Here is a 20,356-nt window from a genome sequence, read left to right as displayed (position 1 = left end):
GCGTCTATTTGCTCAACACACGCCTCAAATTCTACATACGCACCCAAAATATACAATCTTGGACAAGACACACACACACACATGTGTAGGTATTTTTAATACATATTTATTCGACAGAATCCTACTGTAGGCTTATAGCAACAAATTGTATTTTGTAATCAACATATGAAGAACCGAAAAACGTAATAAATTAATCAACACCCAATGGCATGTTTTATGTTTTGTGTTTTGTTTAAAATCTTCACTCCATCTAGGCGCGCAGCTTATCAATTGTATTCTTGTAATCCTGTTCGATCAGTACATATTCTTCCTGCAGCTGCTCAATGCGCTGTTTCATGCTGGGCAAACGTGCCCGCAACATTTCAGTATCCATCTTGAAGCGTTCCATTTTTTGCAGATCTTTTAACTGCTTATAGTAAACGGCATTCAATCGTCGCTTCACCTCCAGACGGTAAGATCGATACTCTTTCTCATCGTGCACATTGGTGTAATAGAGACGCAACAGCTCATAAACTTTGCGAACTTGTCGCGGATTCAACTTCAAGGCTTCGCGTGCTTCTCGCACCATTTCCTTGTTGAAACCTTTGATGATTTCGTTGCGTGCAAAACACTTTAGTTCCTTGCACAATTTGGCATCAACAAAATTTCGTAAACGTTGGAAATCCTCTGAAGGATCCTCGACAGTAATATCCACAACGTTCTTCTGCGACTGATAAAACTTATAAATCGTTTCCACCAGCTGTGTGGCCAAGCCCAGCTTTTGGAATGGCGGCAATATCAACATTTGACTGATGCGTGGCCTCTTGTTTTGCGGATACGCATAATATTCATAGACCGTGGTGTAGCCAGCGGTGGCATATTGATACTGTCCATCCTTGTTCTTGTACTTTTCGTAGCTGCAATAAGCATACAATTAAGTGGGTTGCAAGGAGCATACTGAATGATATATATACCAAATAAAGTAACACCACTGTGCATCATCGGTGTCGATGTAAGATGCGGCATCCACAAACCACAAAATAAATGTTTGCAGTCGTGCAAAGAACTTGAGGAAGGAAGACAACTTGTAGTCGCATTGATAGATCTCAAAGAGACGTTCGCTGCCATCATCGCCACGTTGCGTGTACTCGCTTAGCTTCTCGCCGAATGGCTGGAACTTGTCCGCTTTGTCCAGCGTCTTGAGGAACTCATCCTGGTTGATAAAATAGCAGCCATCAGGCAAACTCTGCGCAATTGTCGCCACTACGTCGTCTGCTTTGATTTCACCGCCAGATATTTCATTGACACGTTTCTCGTACTCAATGCCCAGATAGATGTGCAACGGTCCGGCCGTGTACAGCACACGTACTTGCAATCCTTGGTAGCCAAAAATTGTCTCAGATTCACCAAAGATTTGATGTGCCATCGCGGGGTGGAAAATTAAGGCATCGTTGTTGATGTCTGTCTTGTCGCGTACTGCAAAATGTGAGTTAATGACCCTGTTTAACTGTAACTTGTCAGTAACTTGCAACTTACTCAGCTTGAATTGAACAGTTTCGAGAGCATCGAGCACCAAGTCTTGATATTCCTGTATTTGTGCCATTTTGTTGATAGTCGTCCACTTCTTGCGGCTACCCCTTAATTTGGCGCGTAAAATGTGATTGTAGTTGTAGCGTCGAAACAGCAAACGTTTGCGGTTCTGTGCAGAGATTTAATTACGTATAATGCAATGCTTTTACTTTTTAGACAAATTAATAATACTGCGTTTTCGCAATTAAAATTAATTCACTAAAAATTGTATGTTTAGCGAAACTTTTCGCGGCTTAACAAAGACTGAAGCGTTCAGTGTTGCGCAGTGCACTGAATGACAAATTGTAACACTAGGGCTGCACACCTTACCGTACGTTTTCGCTTTTTGCTCAAAGTGGCCATATTGTGAATTTGAATTTTTGAACAGATTTATTTACTTTTTAAATATGCGTTTTTAAAAATTATTTGACGTTTATGTATATTTCATAAATCACTGTAGTTTTGCTAATTAGTTCAATTTGAAAATATACCGTTTTCATGACACTATTCAACACTGTAGTTACGCGCAGCCAACTTAACATCATTTGTAAGCAAATTTCTGCAGAGTTTTGATCGAAATTCACCGCATTTATTTCCTTCAGGACGTATTATTAAGTGTTTAATAATAAAAGCTACCGCTCAACGCTGTGGCAAAGAGTTCGAATAACTTTGTTGAACAATAAATAAATACACTTAGTTCGATTTGTACACACAGCAAATGTAAGTAGCGGTACATACAAAAATTGCCTTGTCATAGCAGCCACAACTACGACAGCAACAACAACAACGTCAACAAAAATCCTTTAATTTGTGCATATTATTTTGTTGCTTAGCTCATCATGGATACATATTTGTTTGATGGCGGTCGCATTACAAAAATGGAGGTGGACTATGAGCCAGCCTGCAATGAAAAAATCCCACTGGCCAAGGAATTGGCTAAAAAGAATCCCGACGCCTTTCACGAATCCATCGAAATGATGCTGCAATTAGAGAAACAAACGCGTCTGGGCGCTGACATGGTCTCCTGCTCCCGCGTTCTCGTTGCCATTTGTCAGATCTGCCTCGAGGCGGGCAACTGGAATGCGTTGAACGAATACGTTTCATTGTTGGTGCGACGTCGTTCGCAGCTAAAGCAGGCGGTAGTCAAGATGATTCAAGAGTGCTGCACATACGTGGACAAGACTCCAGACAAGGAAACCAAACTTAAGTTAATCGATACGCTGCGTTCCGTCACTGAGGGAAAAATATATGTGGAAATCGAGCGTGCTCGCTTAACCAAAATTCTGGCTGACATCAAAGAAGCCGATGGTGATGTGGCTGGTGCAGCTGCTGTTATGGAAGAGTTGCAAGTGGAGACCTATGGTTCAATGGATAAACGTGAGAAGGTTGAACTCATCTTGGAGCAAATGCGACTGTGCCTGCTGAAGGAGGACTATGTGTCCACGCAGATCATTGCCAAGAAGATCAGCATCAAGTTCTTCGATGATCCGGCTCAGCATGATCTCAAGCTAAAGTTTTACAATTTAATGATACAGTTGAATCGGGATACATCATTCCTAAATACCTCGCGTCACTATCAGGCTATTGCTGAGCCACCACGTAAGAAAGCGCCAGCCGCTGTGGAATCATCAACTGGAGGCGATGAAAAGAAAAAGAGCGAGGAGAAAAAGACGAAAGATGAGGAGGACAAAAAGTCTGAGGCAACCGTGTCAGCAATTGAGCTTGAAACCGAACTGACAGATGCACAGAAAAAGGAGTTGACCGATAAACTGGTCTGCGCTGTGCTCTACTGTGTCCTGGCTCCTTATGACAACGAACAGAGTGATATGATGGCTCATTTGTCCAAGAACAAGAAGCTTGAGGATGTTCCCGTCTATAAGTAATATTTACAAATTATATAATTGAGTCTATGCTTATTTATATGATATGCCTTTTTTTTAGAGAAATACTGCGTCTGTTCATGTCAAAGGAGCTGATTAATTTTGATACTTTCAATGCTGATTTTGGCTTGGTCCTGGCCGAGAATGAAATGTTCAAAGACAGCACAAAGCATGGCAAGAAGTGCATCACTGAGCTGAAAGATCGCCTGATAGAGCACGTAAGTTGGACATCTATTATAGAACTTAAAAACTTTGCCCTGACTGACATCATCAACATCAAAGTTTACAATGTATGTTTTTGGAAATAGTGATTTAACAAAATTTTTTTTTTATTTTTAGAATATTCGCATTATTGCAATGTACTATTCACGATTGCATTTGTCGCGTATGAGCGAACTGCTTAATTTGCCCACAAATCGCTGTGAGGAATATCTATCGAAGTTGGCCAATAGTGACACAATACGTGTCAAGATCGATCGACCAGCTGGCATTATCTACTTTACCACAAAGAAGAGCGCCTCCGACATATTGAACAACTGGGCAACCGATGTAAATCAATTGATGTCGCTGGTCAACAAAACCTGTCACCTGATCAATAAGGAGGAGTGCGTCTATTCGGTGATGTGCGCCGTCGAGGACTAGGAGTATTTGTAGTAGATTTTATTGTGTTTTCGCTTTTGAAACGCCTGCCCATATACATACATACATTTATTGTAATACTAACTAACCAACCCTCAAATTGATTCTTTTGCTAAGGTTTGTATTCATTGAATGAAGTACAACGACAATTAAAAACCAAACATCATTCTAACATGTACTAAGAAGGAGACGAAAAAGATCAAAAAAGAACATTTTGTTTTATATACATCGCAATTTGTGCTTGTTTAAATACAAGTTACAGGGTAGTTTAAAGTCGTTCACGAAAAGCTCCCTCTGTTGGCCAAATTAGAACCGAAGAAAATACCAAATTCTCTTTATAGCTTCCATTTCAAGTTTCAACTAGTGGTCTGGTATCTTTTAATATGCAACTTGAGGTCACACTGCGACAGATTTGCTGGTGTTTATTTGCCGGCAAGAACAAGAGAAAGCTTTGCAATATTTTTCCTTTTAATGTGCATTTCAAATAACTAAAGCATCCATCTGCTTAACAAAATGCCAAAGGAAGACTGCAAATATTGGGACAAGTGTTATCAGCGCAATGAGGCCCATCTCGAAAAGTACAATCATCCCAGCAAGGAAACAGATATTCCAAAAATGGCGCCAAAACGCAAAACGACTAGCACAGCCGACAACAAGGAGGAAGTAAGTCCCCAAAAAGAGGACAGTCCAAATACCAGCAGTTCTGCAAGAGAAATAGAAGCAGTTGCTGCAGTCGGCGAATATGAAACGGAAACTGCGCAGCTTCACAAGGAGGCAATGAACAATATTGCCGGCAAGAATTATATGGAAATACTGGAGAAGCGCATTCGCCTCTCCGTGCAGCAGGAATACGATAATCTCTGTGAGAGCAACGAATTCATCCGCCACAAATTTCTGGTCGAGATGCCACCAGATTTCTATGCATTCTGGCAATTTATCAATACGCTCAAAAAGGACACAACTAAAACAGCTGCTTTGCAGCACATTGAACAAATGTTCCAACTGCAGTTGGTGGCACCCTTTGAGTTCCTCGCTGGGAAATTCCATAAAGCTAAAATTGGTGAACCTGGCGATTATTTGAGACATTGGCGTTTCTACTACGATCCGCCCGAGTTCCAGACGGTTTTTGTTCGCAAAAACACGGGCATCCATTATGGCTACTGGCGTGATGTGCCCCAGGATAAAGATCGTCTACTCCTAGCGCGTAATGATTCCACACAAAACTGTGAATTTAAATTTATTGCTGGCAACATCTTCGATGCCTTCCTGTACTACTTGGAACATGACTTCGTGGGCACGCCTTTCAACACCGCCCAAGTTGCGGCCACCAAGAAAGCCGTGAAGCAGCATCTTAGTGATAATCCATTGCCCGATCTGGATACGTTGACCAAGGAGCGTAATAAGCGTGTCATGGCCAAATCCTTTCATCGAGCTGGCATTGTTGTGCCCTACGAACGCAAGTCACAGCAAGGATATCGTCCGTTGCCTGTCAGCGATGCGGAGCTCAAGAAAATTCTGGCACTCTTCGAGCGTAAGGATCTCGGCGTAGACAGCGACAATGCCAAGCAAGCTGTGCTAGAAAAGCTGCAGCCAGTGGCCAATGCCGCAAATATCGCGGTAGATGAATGTGATTTTGGCACTGCTCTAGAGTTGGGCCTGGATTTGTTTAGCAGTGGTCACAAAGAACTGCATATGCTGATCTCGTCGCTGCTAGTGCCAGCGTATTCCCTGCTATCGCGGCCTCAGTTCATTGCTATTGCCAAGGCGCACATGGAACAGCGGAGCAAGGAGCTCAACTTGAGCATCTTTGAAGTGTTGAAATAAGTACACGTTGTATTTGATTTTTGATTTTTTCTTTATACAACACCTCAACCAATTTATTCAGAAATATACATTCATGCCACCCCCAATATTAAGAATATAAATAAGAACTGGGTTTGGGTTTGGGAACATAGCGATCGCTGCATTGGACTCCGGATTGTTGTAACAGCTTGATCAATGGTCCGGCAGTAACGCCATCTATAGGTAGCTTATCGACGTACACCACATATGAATTGAACGGAAGCTGCATCTGCTGGCGCCAGCTAGCAACTATGTGGGGAAGAAAAACAAAACAAAAAATGCATAAACATGCACGAAAGAAAAGCAAAGTGTAAAAACTCACCACCAGCTGCTACACCGGATATAAAATTGGGCGCCTCCAGTTGACTTATGGTCTTATCGCCAGATGGACCACCAATGCTGTGCACAATGGCGACCTCATTGCAATACCTGTTGATATCTTCGCTTTTGTACTCCATCTTTGGTTTCACTGTGATCGTCAACACCTTCTTAGCCAATTGAGCATAAGGCAGCAGCAGCTCTGCAATTTCACCACTGTTGTTGAAATCTTCTTCGAGTGTAGCCAATAAGTGTCCTTTGGCTGCATTCAAATGCAAAGACGACGATTTTGCCGGTATGCTGCAAATGTTTTTGGCATCCTGTAGCAACAAAGCGTTACAAAATTCTGTTATTTGTGGTCCTTCCACCAACACGAATAGTTCACTGGCAATGGGAGCTTCTGATTCGCCCTCATTAAAATTTAGGTGCAACCTGTTAATATACTTCTATATAAACATTTCATTTCATAAACAAAAAACTGCAGACTCACTGTGATGCCGGTTCAACGTTGTCGAATTCATCCTCTTCGCAGTCGTCCCAAAAGGCTCGAGACGACGGTATGTTTACTTCTCCAAAACCTGGGCAGCTCATTTTGTAAATATAGGAAGCTTCCTTTTAGTCAACAAAAAGCTAAAATCAGTTTGCGTTAATTTGTTCAAGTCATTTGCTAAAGTATCGAGTATGATAAACGATACCTTTTTCGATTAAGCTTGTCATGAGTATTTATCAGTAGCTGTCCCTTCGATCTATCAGTGTGCCCAACGCAAGTATATATTATATACTCTCTGATACTAAAATAGTGAAAAATACCGGAAGTCCTTTAATTGGGCGTTTGCTATGAGCTTTCAACTGCTATCAACAGGCGTATTTCAACTTTTGTCCTCTACCTTTTCTTTTGGAAATTTTTGCAATATATGTACATTGAATAGAAAATTTGTCCTTGGTTAACACACAGTAAACTGTTACAGTTACCCCAACATTTTTTAATTAATTTTCAAAATCTCTTCATACCCTTGTACAGTGTAACCAAGCTACTAGTTATTGGTATATTTGGTATTTTTGCGAAATAAATGCCATATCTTAATATCCAACTTATGGTCACCTCCGAAAGCGTCGCAGTCCTTCAGAAAACTCGACCAAACAAATTGATTTTTCTCCCAAATATAAAAAATAATAATAACGTACACCAGTAGGCGTTTTACACGGCAAACGACAAACAGCAAAGCGTTTTTTCTTAAAGTGATCGATCAGTCAAGATGACAACTTCACAAGTTGACCAGGTAAGTAAAGGATAAGAAATTGTGAATTACAATAAAAAGAACATGCAACAAATGCCGCCATCATTAAATTTACAGAAGCGTGCCCAAATTAAGCTAAAACATGATTTGGAACCATTTCGCAATGCCATTGTTGGTGCTTATGGCGTTCTCACCTGGGAAAAGCAATACTATGCCGGCATTGTCTTTGGTGCCATCAGTTTCTTGTATCTGTTGCTGTGGTACCTAGACTTGTCATTCATAACGCTCTTCTCACTGCTAACATTGCTAGCATTTTTCATGGACTTTGTGCTGCCAATGGTGTCGCGTCTAGTTTGCAGCGGTGGCAAATGGGATGGCGAACAAGAGGCAAAGTTCGAGGAAGTTTGTGGCCAGTTGTATAATATTAAATCGCGGATCGGGGAGTGGTACGATTATCTATTCAAGGAGCGCAAGCCGACATTGGTATGTTCTTTTATTAATAATTGAATTTCTTATCAATTAAACTCCCTAAATTTTTATTTAAACAGGTTGTCATAGTCATTAGCTTGGGATTGTTAATTTTGGCCTGGATTGGTGCTATCATCAACAATCTGTTGCTCATGTATTGCGCCACTGTATTGGTTGCCTTGTGGCCCGGCCTGAATGAAAAGGACGTGTTCAAGTCCATGATACAGAAGGCTTCCAAAATAGTCAATGATAAAATCCAATATGGCAAGAAAAAGCTGCAGTAAATTTATGGCATTATACCTTACGCATTTTTAAATATGTAATACAACCACAAAACCACGCATTCACCACATTTGACCAAAAAAAAAAGAAAGAAACATATATAAATAACTAAGTCATCAACTTGCCATTACTATATTCATAACAATTACATTTAGTAATCATCTTAATTGAAAGCAAAGTATACTATATGCGCATATATTGAAAGTATTATCATTCTCCACTCACCTAATCAACTTTGTTGTAAAACCATGACTTTTAAACATAAGATATTTTCAATTCCTATACGTCGTATAATATAACATATTGTGTGTGTAGTATGGGACCCTAAGAATCTCAAAGAACAAGAAAAAAGACAAATTTGTGATTAATTTTTGTGAGTTAGATGAAATTTAATGATAATCCCGCATAAGTATACAAAAGCTTAGGCGTCGTCAACCGATCGATCGATACCAACATATTTAAATAAAGTTTTCAATTGAAGTAAACTAAATGCTCTTTGTACTATCTGCCACGCCCTTCGCGAGATCTGGAGCGAGTGCGAGAGCGCGCATGCTTGCTCTTCTTGGTCTTCTTTTTATGCTTGCTGGAATGACGACGTCGTGAACGCTCATCTAGGCTAGAATCGCTGTTTTCTTGGGAGTCACTTGAATGACGATGGCGGTGGGATTTACTTTTTGACTTCTTCGATTTCTTTTTAGATTTACCACTTTTCGACTTTTTCTTGTCCTTGCGCTCGTATGCTGAATCAGAATCGCTTTCCGTTGACTCACCAGTATCGTCTGCATCATCTGAGGTGCTTTGCTGTCGTCGCCGGCTACTCGTTTTGGAAGTGCAACTGTTGCTACGTGAATCTTGACGGTAACGACTGCTGCTGCTGCCACTTATGTCGTCTCTTCGTCGATCTTCGGTCTTGTAGGCTTTGCGTTCGTCTTGTCTGTAACTGTTGCATTCATCTTTGTAATCTCTGTTGTCAGCTCGACGATCCTCGGTCTTAATGCTGCGATGTTCGCTTTTGTGCGGCTTGCGATCTTCATCCCTTGATCTATAAGATTTGTGGTCTTCATCCCTTGATCTATGCGATCGTTCTTCCTCCTTTGTTTTGTACGGTTTACGGTCCTGCTCACGATGTCTGTCCCTGTGTTCTGCTCTTTGACTGTCTTTCCTTTCCGTGGACTTCTCGCGTTTTACAATAATTTGACCGTGCTCATTTTCTTGCTTCTTAAACTCTTCATACTTTGCCGAATCTACAGTAAGAAACAAAAAAAAACAAATAATCTCTTTTACGTAAACATATAGGTTAATTAGATCTTACTTATGCATTTGCCATACTGTGAATACTCTTTGCGCGACACGGGCTGGCAGAGAAACTCATTGAACGCCTCCTTGGCGCCTCCGATTGCCATTTTGACAATCACCCGACCAGCATGATCGTCGAAGCCTTCAATTTGCGCATACTGATCCTTCAGCTTTCCACCCAAGATACGTACGTAAGCTTGCTTCTTAATTTCCAGCACCTCATTTCTCTCAGGCTGAACCAGAAGTGCCTTCGACTTGAGTGCTTTATCCGCACCCAATCCCATGCCTTTGGGTCGCATAAATGGAGCATCGTCTACCGGCGCAGCACCTTTCTTTTTAGGAGGAGGATCCTTCCAGCCCATACCGCGCAACATGGCCAAGCCAAATTGCTGTATGGGTATAGAATCATAATCATCTATAGTCGATTCCTTGGCACCGTCAAGTGGTAATTCATCTGCTTTCAATGCAGGTAATACAAGCTTTTCACCCTCCACTATTTCACTGCCATTACTCTGTGCGGCCGCCAGAAGTTCACGAGCAGCACGTTGCTCCAAATTGCTAATGTCGTTACTTGCGGTGACTTCGGCTATTGATTGTGGCTCTGCGGTCGTCTCCTCGGGTTCTCCATCATCTTCGCCCAGCAGCACTGCACGTCTTTTCATCAGACTGGCTAGCGCTGTAGACGTTTTTTGATTGGTGGCCATTTGAATGATTAGTGGCGCCTCCTCGTGCTTTTCACTAGAAATAATTTAAATTAGTTATTGTGTCTGAACAAAAAATATTGTTAACTTACGCGACAAGTTTGATTTCTTTGCCTTCGAGGCATTTGATGAGCTCGACTTTGTTTTCTTCTTTTGCTACTTTGGGTGGCAAAATGCTGGGCTTCTTAGCCACTTTGCTAAAGCCAAAGGATATCTTTTTGGCATCCATAGCAGTGTTTTTTTATCACCCACCAAAATGCCGCAAGAAAACGTTTATAAACAAAAAGCAACAGCTGTTTTGTAAGTGTTACCAATTCAAGCATCGATAACGATAGCTTTTCGATAAAAGATTACTCATTTTGCGTTTTTGTAGCGAAATAATATGAATTCAAAGTTGCTACGACTTCTATGCAATTAAATTAATTTTTGCATAATTTGCTTTCAAATCATATTTGTTTTATTTAGCTTGATAGTAAGAAATCAATATAATTATATTTATCGAATCTTCTCGAATCGTGCGTCACCGTTCCTAACCTCAAAAACAAACGTCAATCATTCTCTTTCGAACCAGCGGCAACAGCAGCACAACGCGAGGCACGAGTTCTTTTATTTTCACATAAAATTTAATTAAAAACCCGATATAAACATGTTTGGTGGACAGCAACCCATCCTTGTGTTGAGTGAGTAACAAATTATTAAGATAACCGGAGCAATTAACTAAACAAATCTATAAACTTAGGTCAAAACACAAAAAGAGAATCGGGCCGCAAAGTGCAGTTGGAGAATATTCAAGCCGGAAAGGTATGAGTGTGTGTGCGTGTGAACAATTGTATGCGTGTGTGTGTGCGTGTGACTCACATGTCTGCATTTGATGTTGTTGTTGTTGACCATCTGTTAAAAGATTCGAAATTTGTTGGATTTTTCAGGCCATTGCCGATGTGATTCGCACCTGCTTGGGCCCCCAGGCTATGCTAAAGATGTTGATGGATCCCATGGGCGGTATTGTGATGACCAACGATGGCAATGCGATCTTGCGTGAAATCACGGTGCAGCATCCAGCGGCGAAGAGCATGATCGAGATTGCACGCACACAGGATGAAGAGGTGGGCGATGGCACCACCTCTGTCATTGTGCTGGCCGGCGAGATGTTGGCCGCTGCCGAGCCATTCCTGCAACAGCAAATTCATCCGACTGTCATAATTCGCGCATATCGCGAAGCACTCGAGGACATTGTCAATCACCTACAGTCCGATCTGAGTGTGCAATTGGATGTGAAAGATAAGGCGAAGATGGCTGAGGTGGTCAAGGCGTGTGTGGGTACCAAATTCATTGGCAAGTGGTCTGATTTGGCTGTGAAAATTGCCCTGGATGCCGTTGAGACGGTTACACTGAATGAGAATGGACGTTTGGAGGTGGACATCAAGCGGTATGCTTACAAATGAATTAATATTTAAGTATAGCTTATTAGATTTGCTATTTATTTAGTTATGCCAAGGTGGAGAAGATTCCCGGTGGCTCCATCGATGAGTCCTGCGTGCTGAAGGGCGTCATGATCAACAAGGATGTGACACACGCCAAGATGCGTCGCTACATTGAGAATCCGCGCATTGTGTTGCTCGACTGCTCGCTGGAGTACAAGAAGGGCGAAAGCCAGACAAATGTAGAGATCATTGGTGAGCAAGACTTTACGCGCATGTTGCAAATCGAAGAGGAGTTCGTGCAGCGTGTCTGCGCCGACATTATTGCCGTCAAGCCCGATCTGGTCTTCACCGAGAAGGGTGTGTCCGATCTGGCACAGCACTATCTGCTCAAGGCGGGCATCACAGCCATCCGGCGCTTGCGCAAAACAGACAACTTGCGAATTGCCCGCGCCTGTGGCGCCACCATCGTCAATCGCACTGAGGAGCTGACCGAGAAGGATGTGGGCACCGGTGCCGGTCTGTTTGAGGTGAAGAAAATTGGCGACGAGTACTTTACGTTTGTCACACAGTGCAAGGACCCCAAGGCTTGTACTATTTTGCTGCGCGGTGCTAGCAAGGATATACTCAACGAGACGGAGCGCAATCTGCAAGATGCTCTGCATGTGGCACGCAACCTGGTGTTGGAGCCACGCCTTGTGGCTGGCGGTGGTGCCGTCGAAATGGCTGCTTCCCAGCTACTCACCCGCAAACAGGTGAAGGGACCCTACACGGCTGTGGCTCACGCCTTGGAGATCATTCCACGCACCTTGGCGCAGAACTGTGGCGCCAATACTATTCGTGCCTTGACCGCACTGCGTGCCAAGCACGCTTCACACAAAGCCGCCGGCGTTTGTGCCTGGGGCATTGATGGCGAATCTGGTGAAATTGTCGACATGAACGTGAAGAACATTTGGGAGCCGTTGGCTGTCAAGTTGCAGACCTACAAAACTGCCGTGGAGACTGCAATTCTGTTGCTGCGCATCGATGATATTGTTTCGGGCTCAAAGAAACGTGGTGGCAACGAGCCAACTAATCCTGCCGCCATGGCTCAGGGCCATGAATAGGCAAAGAAGCAAAAAAACAAACTTCATCAAATACAAGTGTATTAATAATGCTTAATATTTTAATACTTAATTTAACACACACACAACAAAACCAAACACAAAAACTCCACCCCACACACTACAAATGTTTAACATTTCGCCTACACTCTCACATACAAAATTTTTGTTGCATTTGCTCTCATTAACAGTACACAAATAAAAATGATAATAAAACAACAAATTTTCAAATATATTGTACATTTAATAGAAAATACTTTTAGGTATTTAAAAAAAAACAAACGAACAGTACCATTGGTTTTTTGAAGGTTTTTTGTATATAACTCTTATAAATTGTATTAGCTACATTTGCATCACGACTTTATCGTAAAGTCGCTCATCCATTAGTTTCAACACCTCCAGGCCAATAGATGTAAAGTTGGGCTGTAAGTAGCGGGCAAAGAGCTCCAGACAATTGGGTTCCTTTTGATGCTCACCCAGCTTCAAATGTGAACGCAGCCACTCCAAGAGCGGCGGCTTATGGGAATGCACAATGCTGGGTATGCTAAGCAACAGTTCAGTCTGTTTCAGTTCCTCTGCATAGCTTGCGTCGCTCTCCATATGACAGGCTAAATAGACCATCTCGTAGGGCTGCTTCTGGGTGACATCTCCAGAATTTAAATCACCAATTAATTGGTGCTCCGTATTTAATTTGTACCAGCGAAGTTTATGCAACAATCTTAATCGCCAACTGGGTAGCAAATTGGTTTCTAGCGCCTGCTGATGTTGTCTAGAGTTTGTGCACCAAATGGCCACCAAAGTGCGTTCATGAATCAGCTGGCCAAGCGGTAATTGACTCAGCTGATCATTGTCCAGCATCGCATAGCCCAACTCTTGTTTGGTGCGCTTTATGCGGCGAATGTATTTGTTGCGCCATGGCGGATCCAAGACGATGACATCATAGCTGGGCAACAATTGTGGCAGCAATGCGGTCAACTGTTCCACATTGTGATTGTAAAACCGAGCAGCTTGAGGTACAATATAGGATGAGCTGTTTCCGTTGTGGAACTCTTGAAATTTGCCACTCAGATTGCTGCCGTGCAGCTGTGGCAGCGTGTACTCGGCTTCCCAGTAACGTGGTAAAGATGTTTCCACATCACTATTCTCCACTTCGGGCAACAGCTTCAAGTATTCAGTAATGTTGTCCTCCGATTGCTGAATATTCGGCGCATCATTCAACTTCCTTTTCCGATTCTTTTGGTTTGTTGTTGTTGTTTTGGGTTGATGAAAATGAAACAACTGCTTCTTGAGTTCATAAGTAGTATTATCTGTCACTGTTGCACTGTATATTTGATTGATTAATTCTCTATGATTCAGCAAAATAGCGTGTCGTCCCTGTTTATCCAAATTTGATTGCACTTTCAACATGTTGCGCTGCTGCTGCTATTTTGTGCACATATCGATAGAAAATTATCGATACTTGGCGATGTTGTCCTCTGAGCGGTGCTCAACCTCTGGCAAATCATTCAAGTTGCGTTTCCGTTTTCTTTGCCCAACTGATCCTATTTTGTACTTATCGACAGTTCTTCAGTAACGTAAGAAACCCATGGACCCCTCTTTGAAATTGTTGCGAATTTGCTTAAGTAACTCGACGTGGACTTTTCGAATCCCATGCCGATCATAGAAATTAAGTTCTTCCGTTGAATGTAGTGCAACAAATTGAAGTAAATTGCGAATGCCACTCAACAGATCGTAGCAACGTATAGGATTATGTTTTTGATCGCGCGGTAATAAGAATAATGTTGGACTCGTTTTGGCATTAAACCTTTTCGGCGGATTTTCGAATTGTATGCTCATTTTATAAATGCTTATTTTCTCATGTTGCAATTTAGCGGCTAGTCGCTCCAAGTCATTTAAGACTTCGCTAGATTCACTTACTGAGCTATAGAAGCAAACAATAATATCGTTTTGTTCCTCGCCATAGATAAGATCATTAAATGTCGACAATTCCACATCCGCTACTTTTACGGTCTCCTCAATAGTAAGGGACTTGCCCAAGGATTCAGTTAGTAACTGGCTACAAAATACGTTCAGTTTCTGAAGGGAGGGTAAATTTGGTCCTGTGGCATTGCCAAAGAAATGTACTTCACCGGTTGCACTTACTCCATATATCAGTGGTGGTGATTTAAGAGTGAAGCTACTGTCGCCTCTCCGAATAGAGAAACCATTCCATTGGAAGACATATGCAGCCCAGAGATCGTCCACGTAAAACCTTATTTTGTTACCGTAAGTACCCGCAACATCGTAAAAAATATCAAGCCAAGGCTTCAAGCCATCCAAATCGTCGGCGAATAAATGGAGCATCAGGAGTAAAGGTTGCGTACGTTTTTCTTTTTGTAAGCTCCTCAATGTAATTCGGTTAAGTCGTTCAGCATGCAGTGGAGACAGCCAATTAAAGTAATTTTCCGGTTTCGGATTGTAACCACATATTGATGATGGCAACATGATTGCATCAGATCTAAATCCTAACTACAAATAAAATAGATTCTTTTAGCAAACAAAGCTCATGTGACTCATACTCAAGCTTTTACTATACTTTGGAGCTTTTAGTATTTCGTTTATTAACGATATTTTTTATTTCGGCATTCTGCAAACTTAATATTGGTCTTTATTTTGCTTTTATTTCATATTTTCAATTTAAAAACACAGAGTTCGATTATTTTTTGAATGTATTTATCGAAGATCTTTGTTTTGAATTTGTTTTGTGAATATCGAGACCGTTCATTTGTCGACATACATATTCGTTATTTATCGATGCTTTTTTTGTTTTTTATATGGAAATCTAATCATGTAGTAAGTCCTATAGACTTTAAATCGAATATTTTAAGCCTTTATGGTCACACTTTGACAAGCAGAACAACTTTATGAAAGCTTTTTTAAGCAGTAGAAAGTGAATTTACTTAAAAGAAGAGTTAAGATATTTTCATTTGATTTTTCTTTTATTTGTTAATTTCATTAAAACTGTACGTAATGTGATGCAATAAATGTCCATGCACTTTTGGAAAGCCACGACGATCATAATAAAGAAGTTCTTCACTGGAATGCTCAGCAACGAATTTAATTAATGTGTAAATTCCACGGCTTGGATCAAAACAACGAATGGGATTATGTTTTTGTGTGCGAGGCAACATAAATACAGCTGGAGTGGATTCTATTTGAAATTTCTTGGGTGGACTTTCATTCTGTACATTCATTTTCCAAATCTGTACTTGTTCCTGTTGCAATTTTCCAGCTAAACTCTCCAAATCCTTAAGAAATTTGTCCGTATCTGGCGTTCCCAGTTTCTGTGAGCTGTATAAGCATATTAGAATATCCATTTCATCTTGCCCATAGACAATTTCATTGAAATTAACCAAATCTATACCAGGCACTGGGATTTTATCTTTATATTCTATTGGCGCAATCAATGATCCTTCAAGCAACTGCTTACAAAACTCCCCAAGGCTTTCCAGGGAAGGCGTCTTCGGTCCTTTGTCGCTGCCAAAGAAATGCACTTTTCCCGCTGCGTCTTTTCCGTAGATTAGTGGAGGTGATTCCATGGGATAATTTTCGGACCTACAAACATATCCGTCCCAGCCAAAGACATGCGTTGACCAAAGATCATCAACAAAAAATGCAATTTTCTCGCCATACAATTCCTTGGCTGACAGCTTATAAACCATATCAAGCCATTGCTGTAGATAAGAGACATTTTCGGCAAAGAAATGCAACACTATAAGCATTGGTCGCTTATCCCTTGTTATTCCAAGCGTTGTGTCTCCATCATCCACTCGTTGAAATCTCTCCGAATACTGTGGAGACATCCAAGTGTTGTAATTCAGGGGCATCACATTATAATCACAAAAGTATGAACGCAACATTATGGTATAACAGCGAATCGTAAACTGAGCAACTGAAAAAATAACTATAGGGAAATTGACTCATATAAAAGCTTAAGAGCTTTTAAGTTTATCGGCTTGCTGAATACACCGACTAAATAGACCTCTTAGTAACCTATCTAAGTGAATAGATATGAATATAGAAAAAATTACAATTTATTGCAACTTAAATAAAATTTATAATTTGAATAAAGTTATTAATAAATTTAAAATAAATATATTTCACAATTCAAATAAATATTGCAAGTCAACTATGGCCTTATCTGGATATCTGGACTCGCCTTCCTTGTTGTACTCTTTCAGTTCAGGGTTTATGTGCTTGGCAATGTATCTCAGGTATCCCCTAAAGCTATCATGCGGTCTTTCTGTATTTGAGATCCAACCATTTGTTCGTTTTGTAACAAATCTTGTGATGCCTTCGAAGCAACTCGACTCGGACCAGGTATCGACATCTATACCTAGATAATTTTGCTGGCCACGATTCACGATCACAATATTTATTTCTTCATTCACTAAGATCTTTGTCAGTTTCCGTAATTTGCCTAATTGAAGAGTACATTGATACCAAGCAGGATCATAGAACATTACAAATAGGTCTTTACTACTCTGATTTATCAAATGATAAAAGTTTCGGGGAGGCAAATCGAATTCCTTTGCTGAACCCAATACGATTGCCTCAAACACTTTTCCCTCCAAAAGCTTGTCACAAAAATCCCTGATGTACTTGTAGCTGAATAACATGTGCATGGTATAGATGAATCCATCTTTGTCCACTCCATAAAGCCGGGGTGCAACATTAGCACGATAGCTGCCAAAGTTCGCAGAATCTAATGAGCGATGAAAGTTGTTTATGTTTTTTATATCTCGGATTTCAAACGTAATGCGCCCCTCATATTCTAGTTCTAATGTAGCAATTGTCTCCAGCCATTTATAGAGTTGCTTGTAATGGCTTGCAAAGTAATGAAATGCGACAATACGAATTGTATTTAACTTCTCTGAACTACCAGAACTATTCACAGACATTACTGTATTCTTTGATGGCCGACATGATAATTTATTCTCATCTGATGTTGACAATATCACTTTAAGTTGATCCATTACCGAAGTTTTAAAAAAATAACGACACTAATCTCAATGGAATAAACTAAATAAATAATGTCTCACCTTTTTATGCATTCAATTTCACCAAAAGCTTTCAAAAACAGTGTGACCACTTACGAGAAACTATTGAAAGCATTTGGAATTATAAATTCGCCTTTACAATTATTGAATACTCTTTTTAAAAATAAAAATCATAGAAGTATATGCAATAATATTTTAATTACCGCAGTGATTATGCATTTATGCATATATTTTAAGCCTATTATACAGATACAAATTATTATAAAAACAAACCCGTACTAAAGACAACAACTCATTAACAGATAAATTATGCTTAATATCAATTGTCTGTTTTTTTCAATTCGTTTTTTTTTTTTCATTTCTGTAAATTTGCATATAAAAAATAGTAGATTCGGTGCCATCAACTTTTCCCCTACTTATGTGTCTATAGTATATAGATAGAATAGAATTGATTCCATTGTGTTTGTGCGTATGTGCTTGGATTTAGTAACTAGAAGCGCACCTGTTTGAGCTTATCGTAAATGCTAAAATACAAGGCCGTCGTCAGACTTGACTTAAGCAGCGTGGGAGCGACGCCCTTGTAGAGACCTCGTACTCCCTCCTGCCGCACTGTCTGCTGTAGACAATCCCAAACGCCATTGCATTGTAGGGTTTGTCCAAAGGTCTGACGATTACGTTCAAAGCCTTGGATTTGTAGACGTTTCTTGATTAGATCAAACGGATACACAATTGTCTTTGACAACATGCCCGACGAGGCGCCCAGCACCAAAAGAGTCCATGTTGGCAGCTTGCTGCGATCTTCCACCTCGAAGAATGTGCAAGCAGATTCGCTAAACAGACGATAGGCCATAAAATTCGTGCCCATCAAAGGGGCAATCTGCAGCAGAGCCGATGACAAGCCACGATACATGCCCCGAGGTCCCTCCTGACGTACAATGGCGGTGACAGCGCGCGTGGCATTGCTGCATAAATTAATTAAACAATTAGTTAAATCCCAGCAGATGTATTTCTAAATTACTCACCGGTATCCTTTGCTAGTATCCTGCGCAATAAGTCGTGTGCGTATAACATCCAACGGTGTGGAAATGATGACAGCCGCTGCTCCAGCTGAGGCACCGCATATAAAGTTCGACAGATGCGTATGATCCTTGAGGTAGTGCGTTTGTTTAGCTAGCAGACTGAGTTGCTCATACGTCCAGAACTGACATATGCCATACATGATGCTCAGCACCTGGGCGGGATTGTGACCCTTCCAGAAGGCCAGCAAACCCTCCTCTCGATAAATAGTGCGCACCGCCTGATTAATTGATGTGTATTTTGAGGATTGCACCGCAGTTGCTGCTTTTGGCGTCTCGGCCAACTGGCCACCCAACTTTTGGCCACTTGCACTCAAGGGTTCCACCTGCAGTTGGAAGCGTATCTTAAGCACATCCAACGGCTGGCAGGTGGAACGCGTGATGGCTGCCGACATGCCGCCGGCGACAATCTGTTGCAGTTGCTCACGGGTGCTGTGTGTGCGACGTGGACTGACCGGTGTTGCGGTATTTGTGGGCGCGGCAGTGGAAGGGCTTGCAACTGCTGGCGTCATTTTGCTGCCGAAAGTCTGTCTGCGAATGTTGTCAATAGCTCAACTTTAGGTTCGACTTTTGAGGGTGTGTGTGTGTTAAGGTATTTGTGCTGATTTCACTTTTATTGCTGCGGCTGCGTCTTCAATGGCATTTCTGTAAATCATACGAAAAACCAACAACAGCATTAATTTGATGTTAGACAAACAAACGTAAAATAGCTTTACGACAAATTTGTAGTAGCTCCACTGAAAACCCGTCGACGTCGTAGTCGACGACCCCACTTCAATTTGCTGTCTGTTGGCAAATTATTGCCAAATTAAAGTGTGAAATAAAATCACACAAATGGCATTTTGGGATCGCTTAGGCCAAACTTACAAGGTGGCATGCCCAGCGGAGCGCTTCCACTTCCTTTGTTATTATAGCTGTTGTGATTGTGGCTGATATTTATTTTGTGTGCTATGCTCGCCTGCGTGCTAATTTCAACATGATCTCAAAATAGTCACTTCATTCATTCATTGGGGGTCGTTTCGTTTCTTTATCAGCGATTTCACTTTTGTTGTGCTTGTTGCCAGCGATTGAGCTGCTGATGCTGCCCAAAGTAAACTCACAGATAAATCGCGCCTGCATGCATTCGATATGCATAACAAATGAATAACTTACCTACGAAATTCAACGAAAGTATTCCAAGTATTCCAAGCAACCGATTCCTCCGTCCGCTCGCTGCCAGAGTGCAGCGCTAACTGTTTGGTTTGGCGCTCGTTCGACGACGACGCTTCTTCATTACAAATTACAAGTAACGGCAATTCGATTGCGTCAAAACTTTCTTTTGCCCCAAAGCGTGTCTAAATATACTCATCTGTATGTGTATGCGTAATAACTTTATGCTGCAGTTTGCCAAAGACTGAAAACCGGTTCCTATACGCTTTTCGGCTCCAATATTCGTTTGGAATTAAAAACAAAACTTGGCCTCTAAGTTACGTCAAGTGCATGCCAAGAACAGCTGTTGTCTCGGCGTT

The 20,356-nt window shown here is 41.3% G+C and overlaps 12 protein-coding genes across 13 annotated transcripts; 4 read left to right on the top strand and 8 right to left on the bottom strand.

The window, feature by feature from the left end:
* Window positions 1-90: 90 nt before the first annotated feature.
* Window positions 91-1,993, bottom strand: LOC117575348 (histone acetyltransferase type B catalytic subunit). Its single transcript, XM_034259513.2, has 4 exons — window positions 1,879-1,993; window positions 1,516-1,678; window positions 954-1,455; window positions 91-896 (listed from the first exon to the last, which is right to left on the bottom strand). Exons 1-4 carry the CDS (start codon window positions 1,909-1,911, stop codon window positions 251-253), a joined length of 1,344 nt encoding a protein of 447 aa, XP_034115404.1. The 5' UTR covers window positions 1,912-1,993; the 3' UTR covers window positions 91-250.
* Window positions 1,994-2,081: 88 nt separating this feature from the next.
* Window positions 2,082-4,277, top strand: LOC117575347 (26S proteasome non-ATPase regulatory subunit 12). Its single transcript, XM_034259512.2, has 4 exons — window positions 2,082-2,268; window positions 2,382-3,427; window positions 3,490-3,646; window positions 3,768-4,277. The coding sequence occupies exons 2-4, from the start codon at window positions 2,388-2,390 to the stop codon at window positions 4,068-4,070; spliced, it is 1,500 nt and encodes a 499-aa protein (XP_034115403.1). The 5' UTR covers window positions 2,082-2,268; window positions 2,382-2,387; the 3' UTR covers window positions 4,071-4,277.
* A 96-nt stretch (window positions 4,278-4,373) lies between these two features.
* LOC117575349 (histone PARylation factor 1-like) lies at window positions 4,374-5,891 on the top strand. The gene has a single exon (XM_034259514.2). It carries the CDS (start codon window positions 4,581-4,583, stop codon window positions 5,889-5,891), a length of 1,311 nt encoding a protein of 436 aa, XP_034115405.1. The 5' UTR covers window positions 4,374-4,580.
* A 77-nt stretch (window positions 5,892-5,968) lies between these two features.
* LOC117575354 (uncharacterized) lies at window positions 5,969-6,920 on the bottom strand. Its single transcript, XM_034259519.2, has 3 exons — window positions 6,718-6,920; window positions 6,232-6,659; window positions 5,969-6,158 (listed from the first exon to the last, which is right to left on the bottom strand). Exons 1-3 carry the CDS (start codon window positions 6,816-6,818, stop codon window positions 5,980-5,982), a joined length of 708 nt encoding a protein of 235 aa, XP_034115410.1. The 5' UTR covers window positions 6,819-6,920; the 3' UTR covers window positions 5,969-5,979.
* A 404-nt stretch (window positions 6,921-7,324) lies between these two features.
* On the top strand, window positions 7,325-8,310 carry LOC117575355 (ADP-ribosylation factor-like protein 6-interacting protein 1). The gene is made up of 3 exons (XM_034259521.2): window positions 7,325-7,507; window positions 7,583-7,948; window positions 8,014-8,310. The coding sequence occupies exons 1-3, from the start codon at window positions 7,484-7,486 to the stop codon at window positions 8,215-8,217; spliced, it is 594 nt and encodes a 197-aa protein (XP_034115412.1). The 5' UTR covers window positions 7,325-7,483; the 3' UTR covers window positions 8,218-8,310.
* Window positions 8,311-8,716: 406 nt separating this feature from the next.
* LOC117575346 (G-patch domain and KOW motifs-containing protein) lies at window positions 8,717-10,653 on the bottom strand. The gene is made up of 3 exons (XM_034259511.2): window positions 10,305-10,653; window positions 9,528-10,249; window positions 8,717-9,459 (listed from the first exon to the last, which is right to left on the bottom strand). Exons 1-3 carry the CDS (start codon window positions 10,439-10,441, stop codon window positions 8,717-8,719), a joined length of 1,602 nt encoding a protein of 533 aa, XP_034115402.1. The 5' UTR covers window positions 10,442-10,653.
* An 89-nt stretch (window positions 10,654-10,742) lies between these two features.
* Window positions 10,743-12,964, top strand: LOC117575345 (T-complex protein 1 subunit gamma). Its single transcript, XM_034259510.2, has 4 exons — window positions 10,743-10,892; window positions 10,952-11,013; window positions 11,139-11,638; window positions 11,698-12,964. Exons 1-4 carry the CDS (start codon window positions 10,859-10,861, stop codon window positions 12,734-12,736), a joined length of 1,635 nt encoding a protein of 544 aa, XP_034115401.1. The 5' UTR covers window positions 10,743-10,858; the 3' UTR covers window positions 12,737-12,964.
* A 42-nt stretch (window positions 12,965-13,006) lies between these two features.
* On the bottom strand, window positions 13,007-14,289 carry LOC117575350 (N(6)-adenine-specific methyltransferase METTL4). The gene has a single exon (XM_034259516.2). It carries the CDS (start codon window positions 14,138-14,140, stop codon window positions 13,076-13,078), a length of 1,065 nt encoding a protein of 354 aa, XP_034115407.1. The 5' UTR covers window positions 14,141-14,289; the 3' UTR covers window positions 13,007-13,075.
* Window positions 14,290-14,293: 4 nt separating this feature from the next.
* On the bottom strand, window positions 14,294-15,260 carry LOC117575353 (uncharacterized). The gene has a single exon (XM_034259518.2). It carries the CDS (start codon window positions 15,215-15,217, stop codon window positions 14,300-14,302), a length of 918 nt encoding a protein of 305 aa, XP_034115409.1. The 5' UTR covers window positions 15,218-15,260; the 3' UTR covers window positions 14,294-14,299.
* Window positions 15,261-15,617: 357 nt separating this feature from the next.
* On the bottom strand, window positions 15,618-16,720 carry LOC117575352 (uncharacterized). The gene has a single exon (XM_034259517.2). It carries the CDS (start codon window positions 16,630-16,632, stop codon window positions 15,712-15,714), a length of 921 nt encoding a protein of 306 aa, XP_034115408.1. The 5' UTR covers window positions 16,633-16,720; the 3' UTR covers window positions 15,618-15,711.
* A 145-nt stretch (window positions 16,721-16,865) lies between these two features.
* Window positions 16,866-17,673, bottom strand: LOC117574368 (uncharacterized). The gene has a single exon (XM_034258202.2). It carries the CDS (start codon window positions 17,671-17,673, stop codon window positions 16,873-16,875), a length of 801 nt encoding a protein of 266 aa, XP_034114093.2. The 3' UTR covers window positions 16,866-16,872.
* A 280-nt stretch (window positions 17,674-17,953) lies between these two features.
* Window positions 17,954-20,338, bottom strand: LOC117575623 (mitochondrial thiamine pyrophosphate carrier). Of its 2 annotated transcripts, none has more exons than XM_034259899.2 (3): window positions 20,001-20,338; window positions 18,795-19,493; window positions 17,954-18,734 (listed from the first exon to the last, which is right to left on the bottom strand). In XM_034259899.2, exons 2-3 carry the CDS (start codon window positions 19,358-19,360, stop codon window positions 18,263-18,265), a joined length of 1,038 nt encoding a protein of 345 aa, XP_034115790.1. In that variant the 5' UTR covers window positions 19,361-19,493; window positions 20,001-20,338; the 3' UTR covers window positions 17,954-18,262. The 2 variants fall into 2 exon arrangements, with proteins under 2 accessions (XP_034115790.1, XP_034115791.1); XM_034259900.2 differs by lacking the exon at window positions 20,001-20,338 and adding an exon at window positions 19,716-19,835.
* Between the last annotated feature and the right edge of the window lie 18 nt (window positions 20,339-20,356).

Source organism: Drosophila albomicans, chromosome 2R (genome assembly GCF_009650485.2).
Source record: "Drosophila albomicans strain 15112-1751.03 chromosome 2R, ASM965048v2, whole genome shotgun sequence".
In the NCBI taxonomy this organism is placed as follows: Eukaryota; Metazoa; Arthropoda; class Insecta; order Diptera; family Drosophilidae; genus Drosophila; species Drosophila albomicans.
The sequence above is the reverse complement of the archived record's forward strand: the minus strand, read 5'-3'. Positions and strand labels throughout refer to the sequence as shown.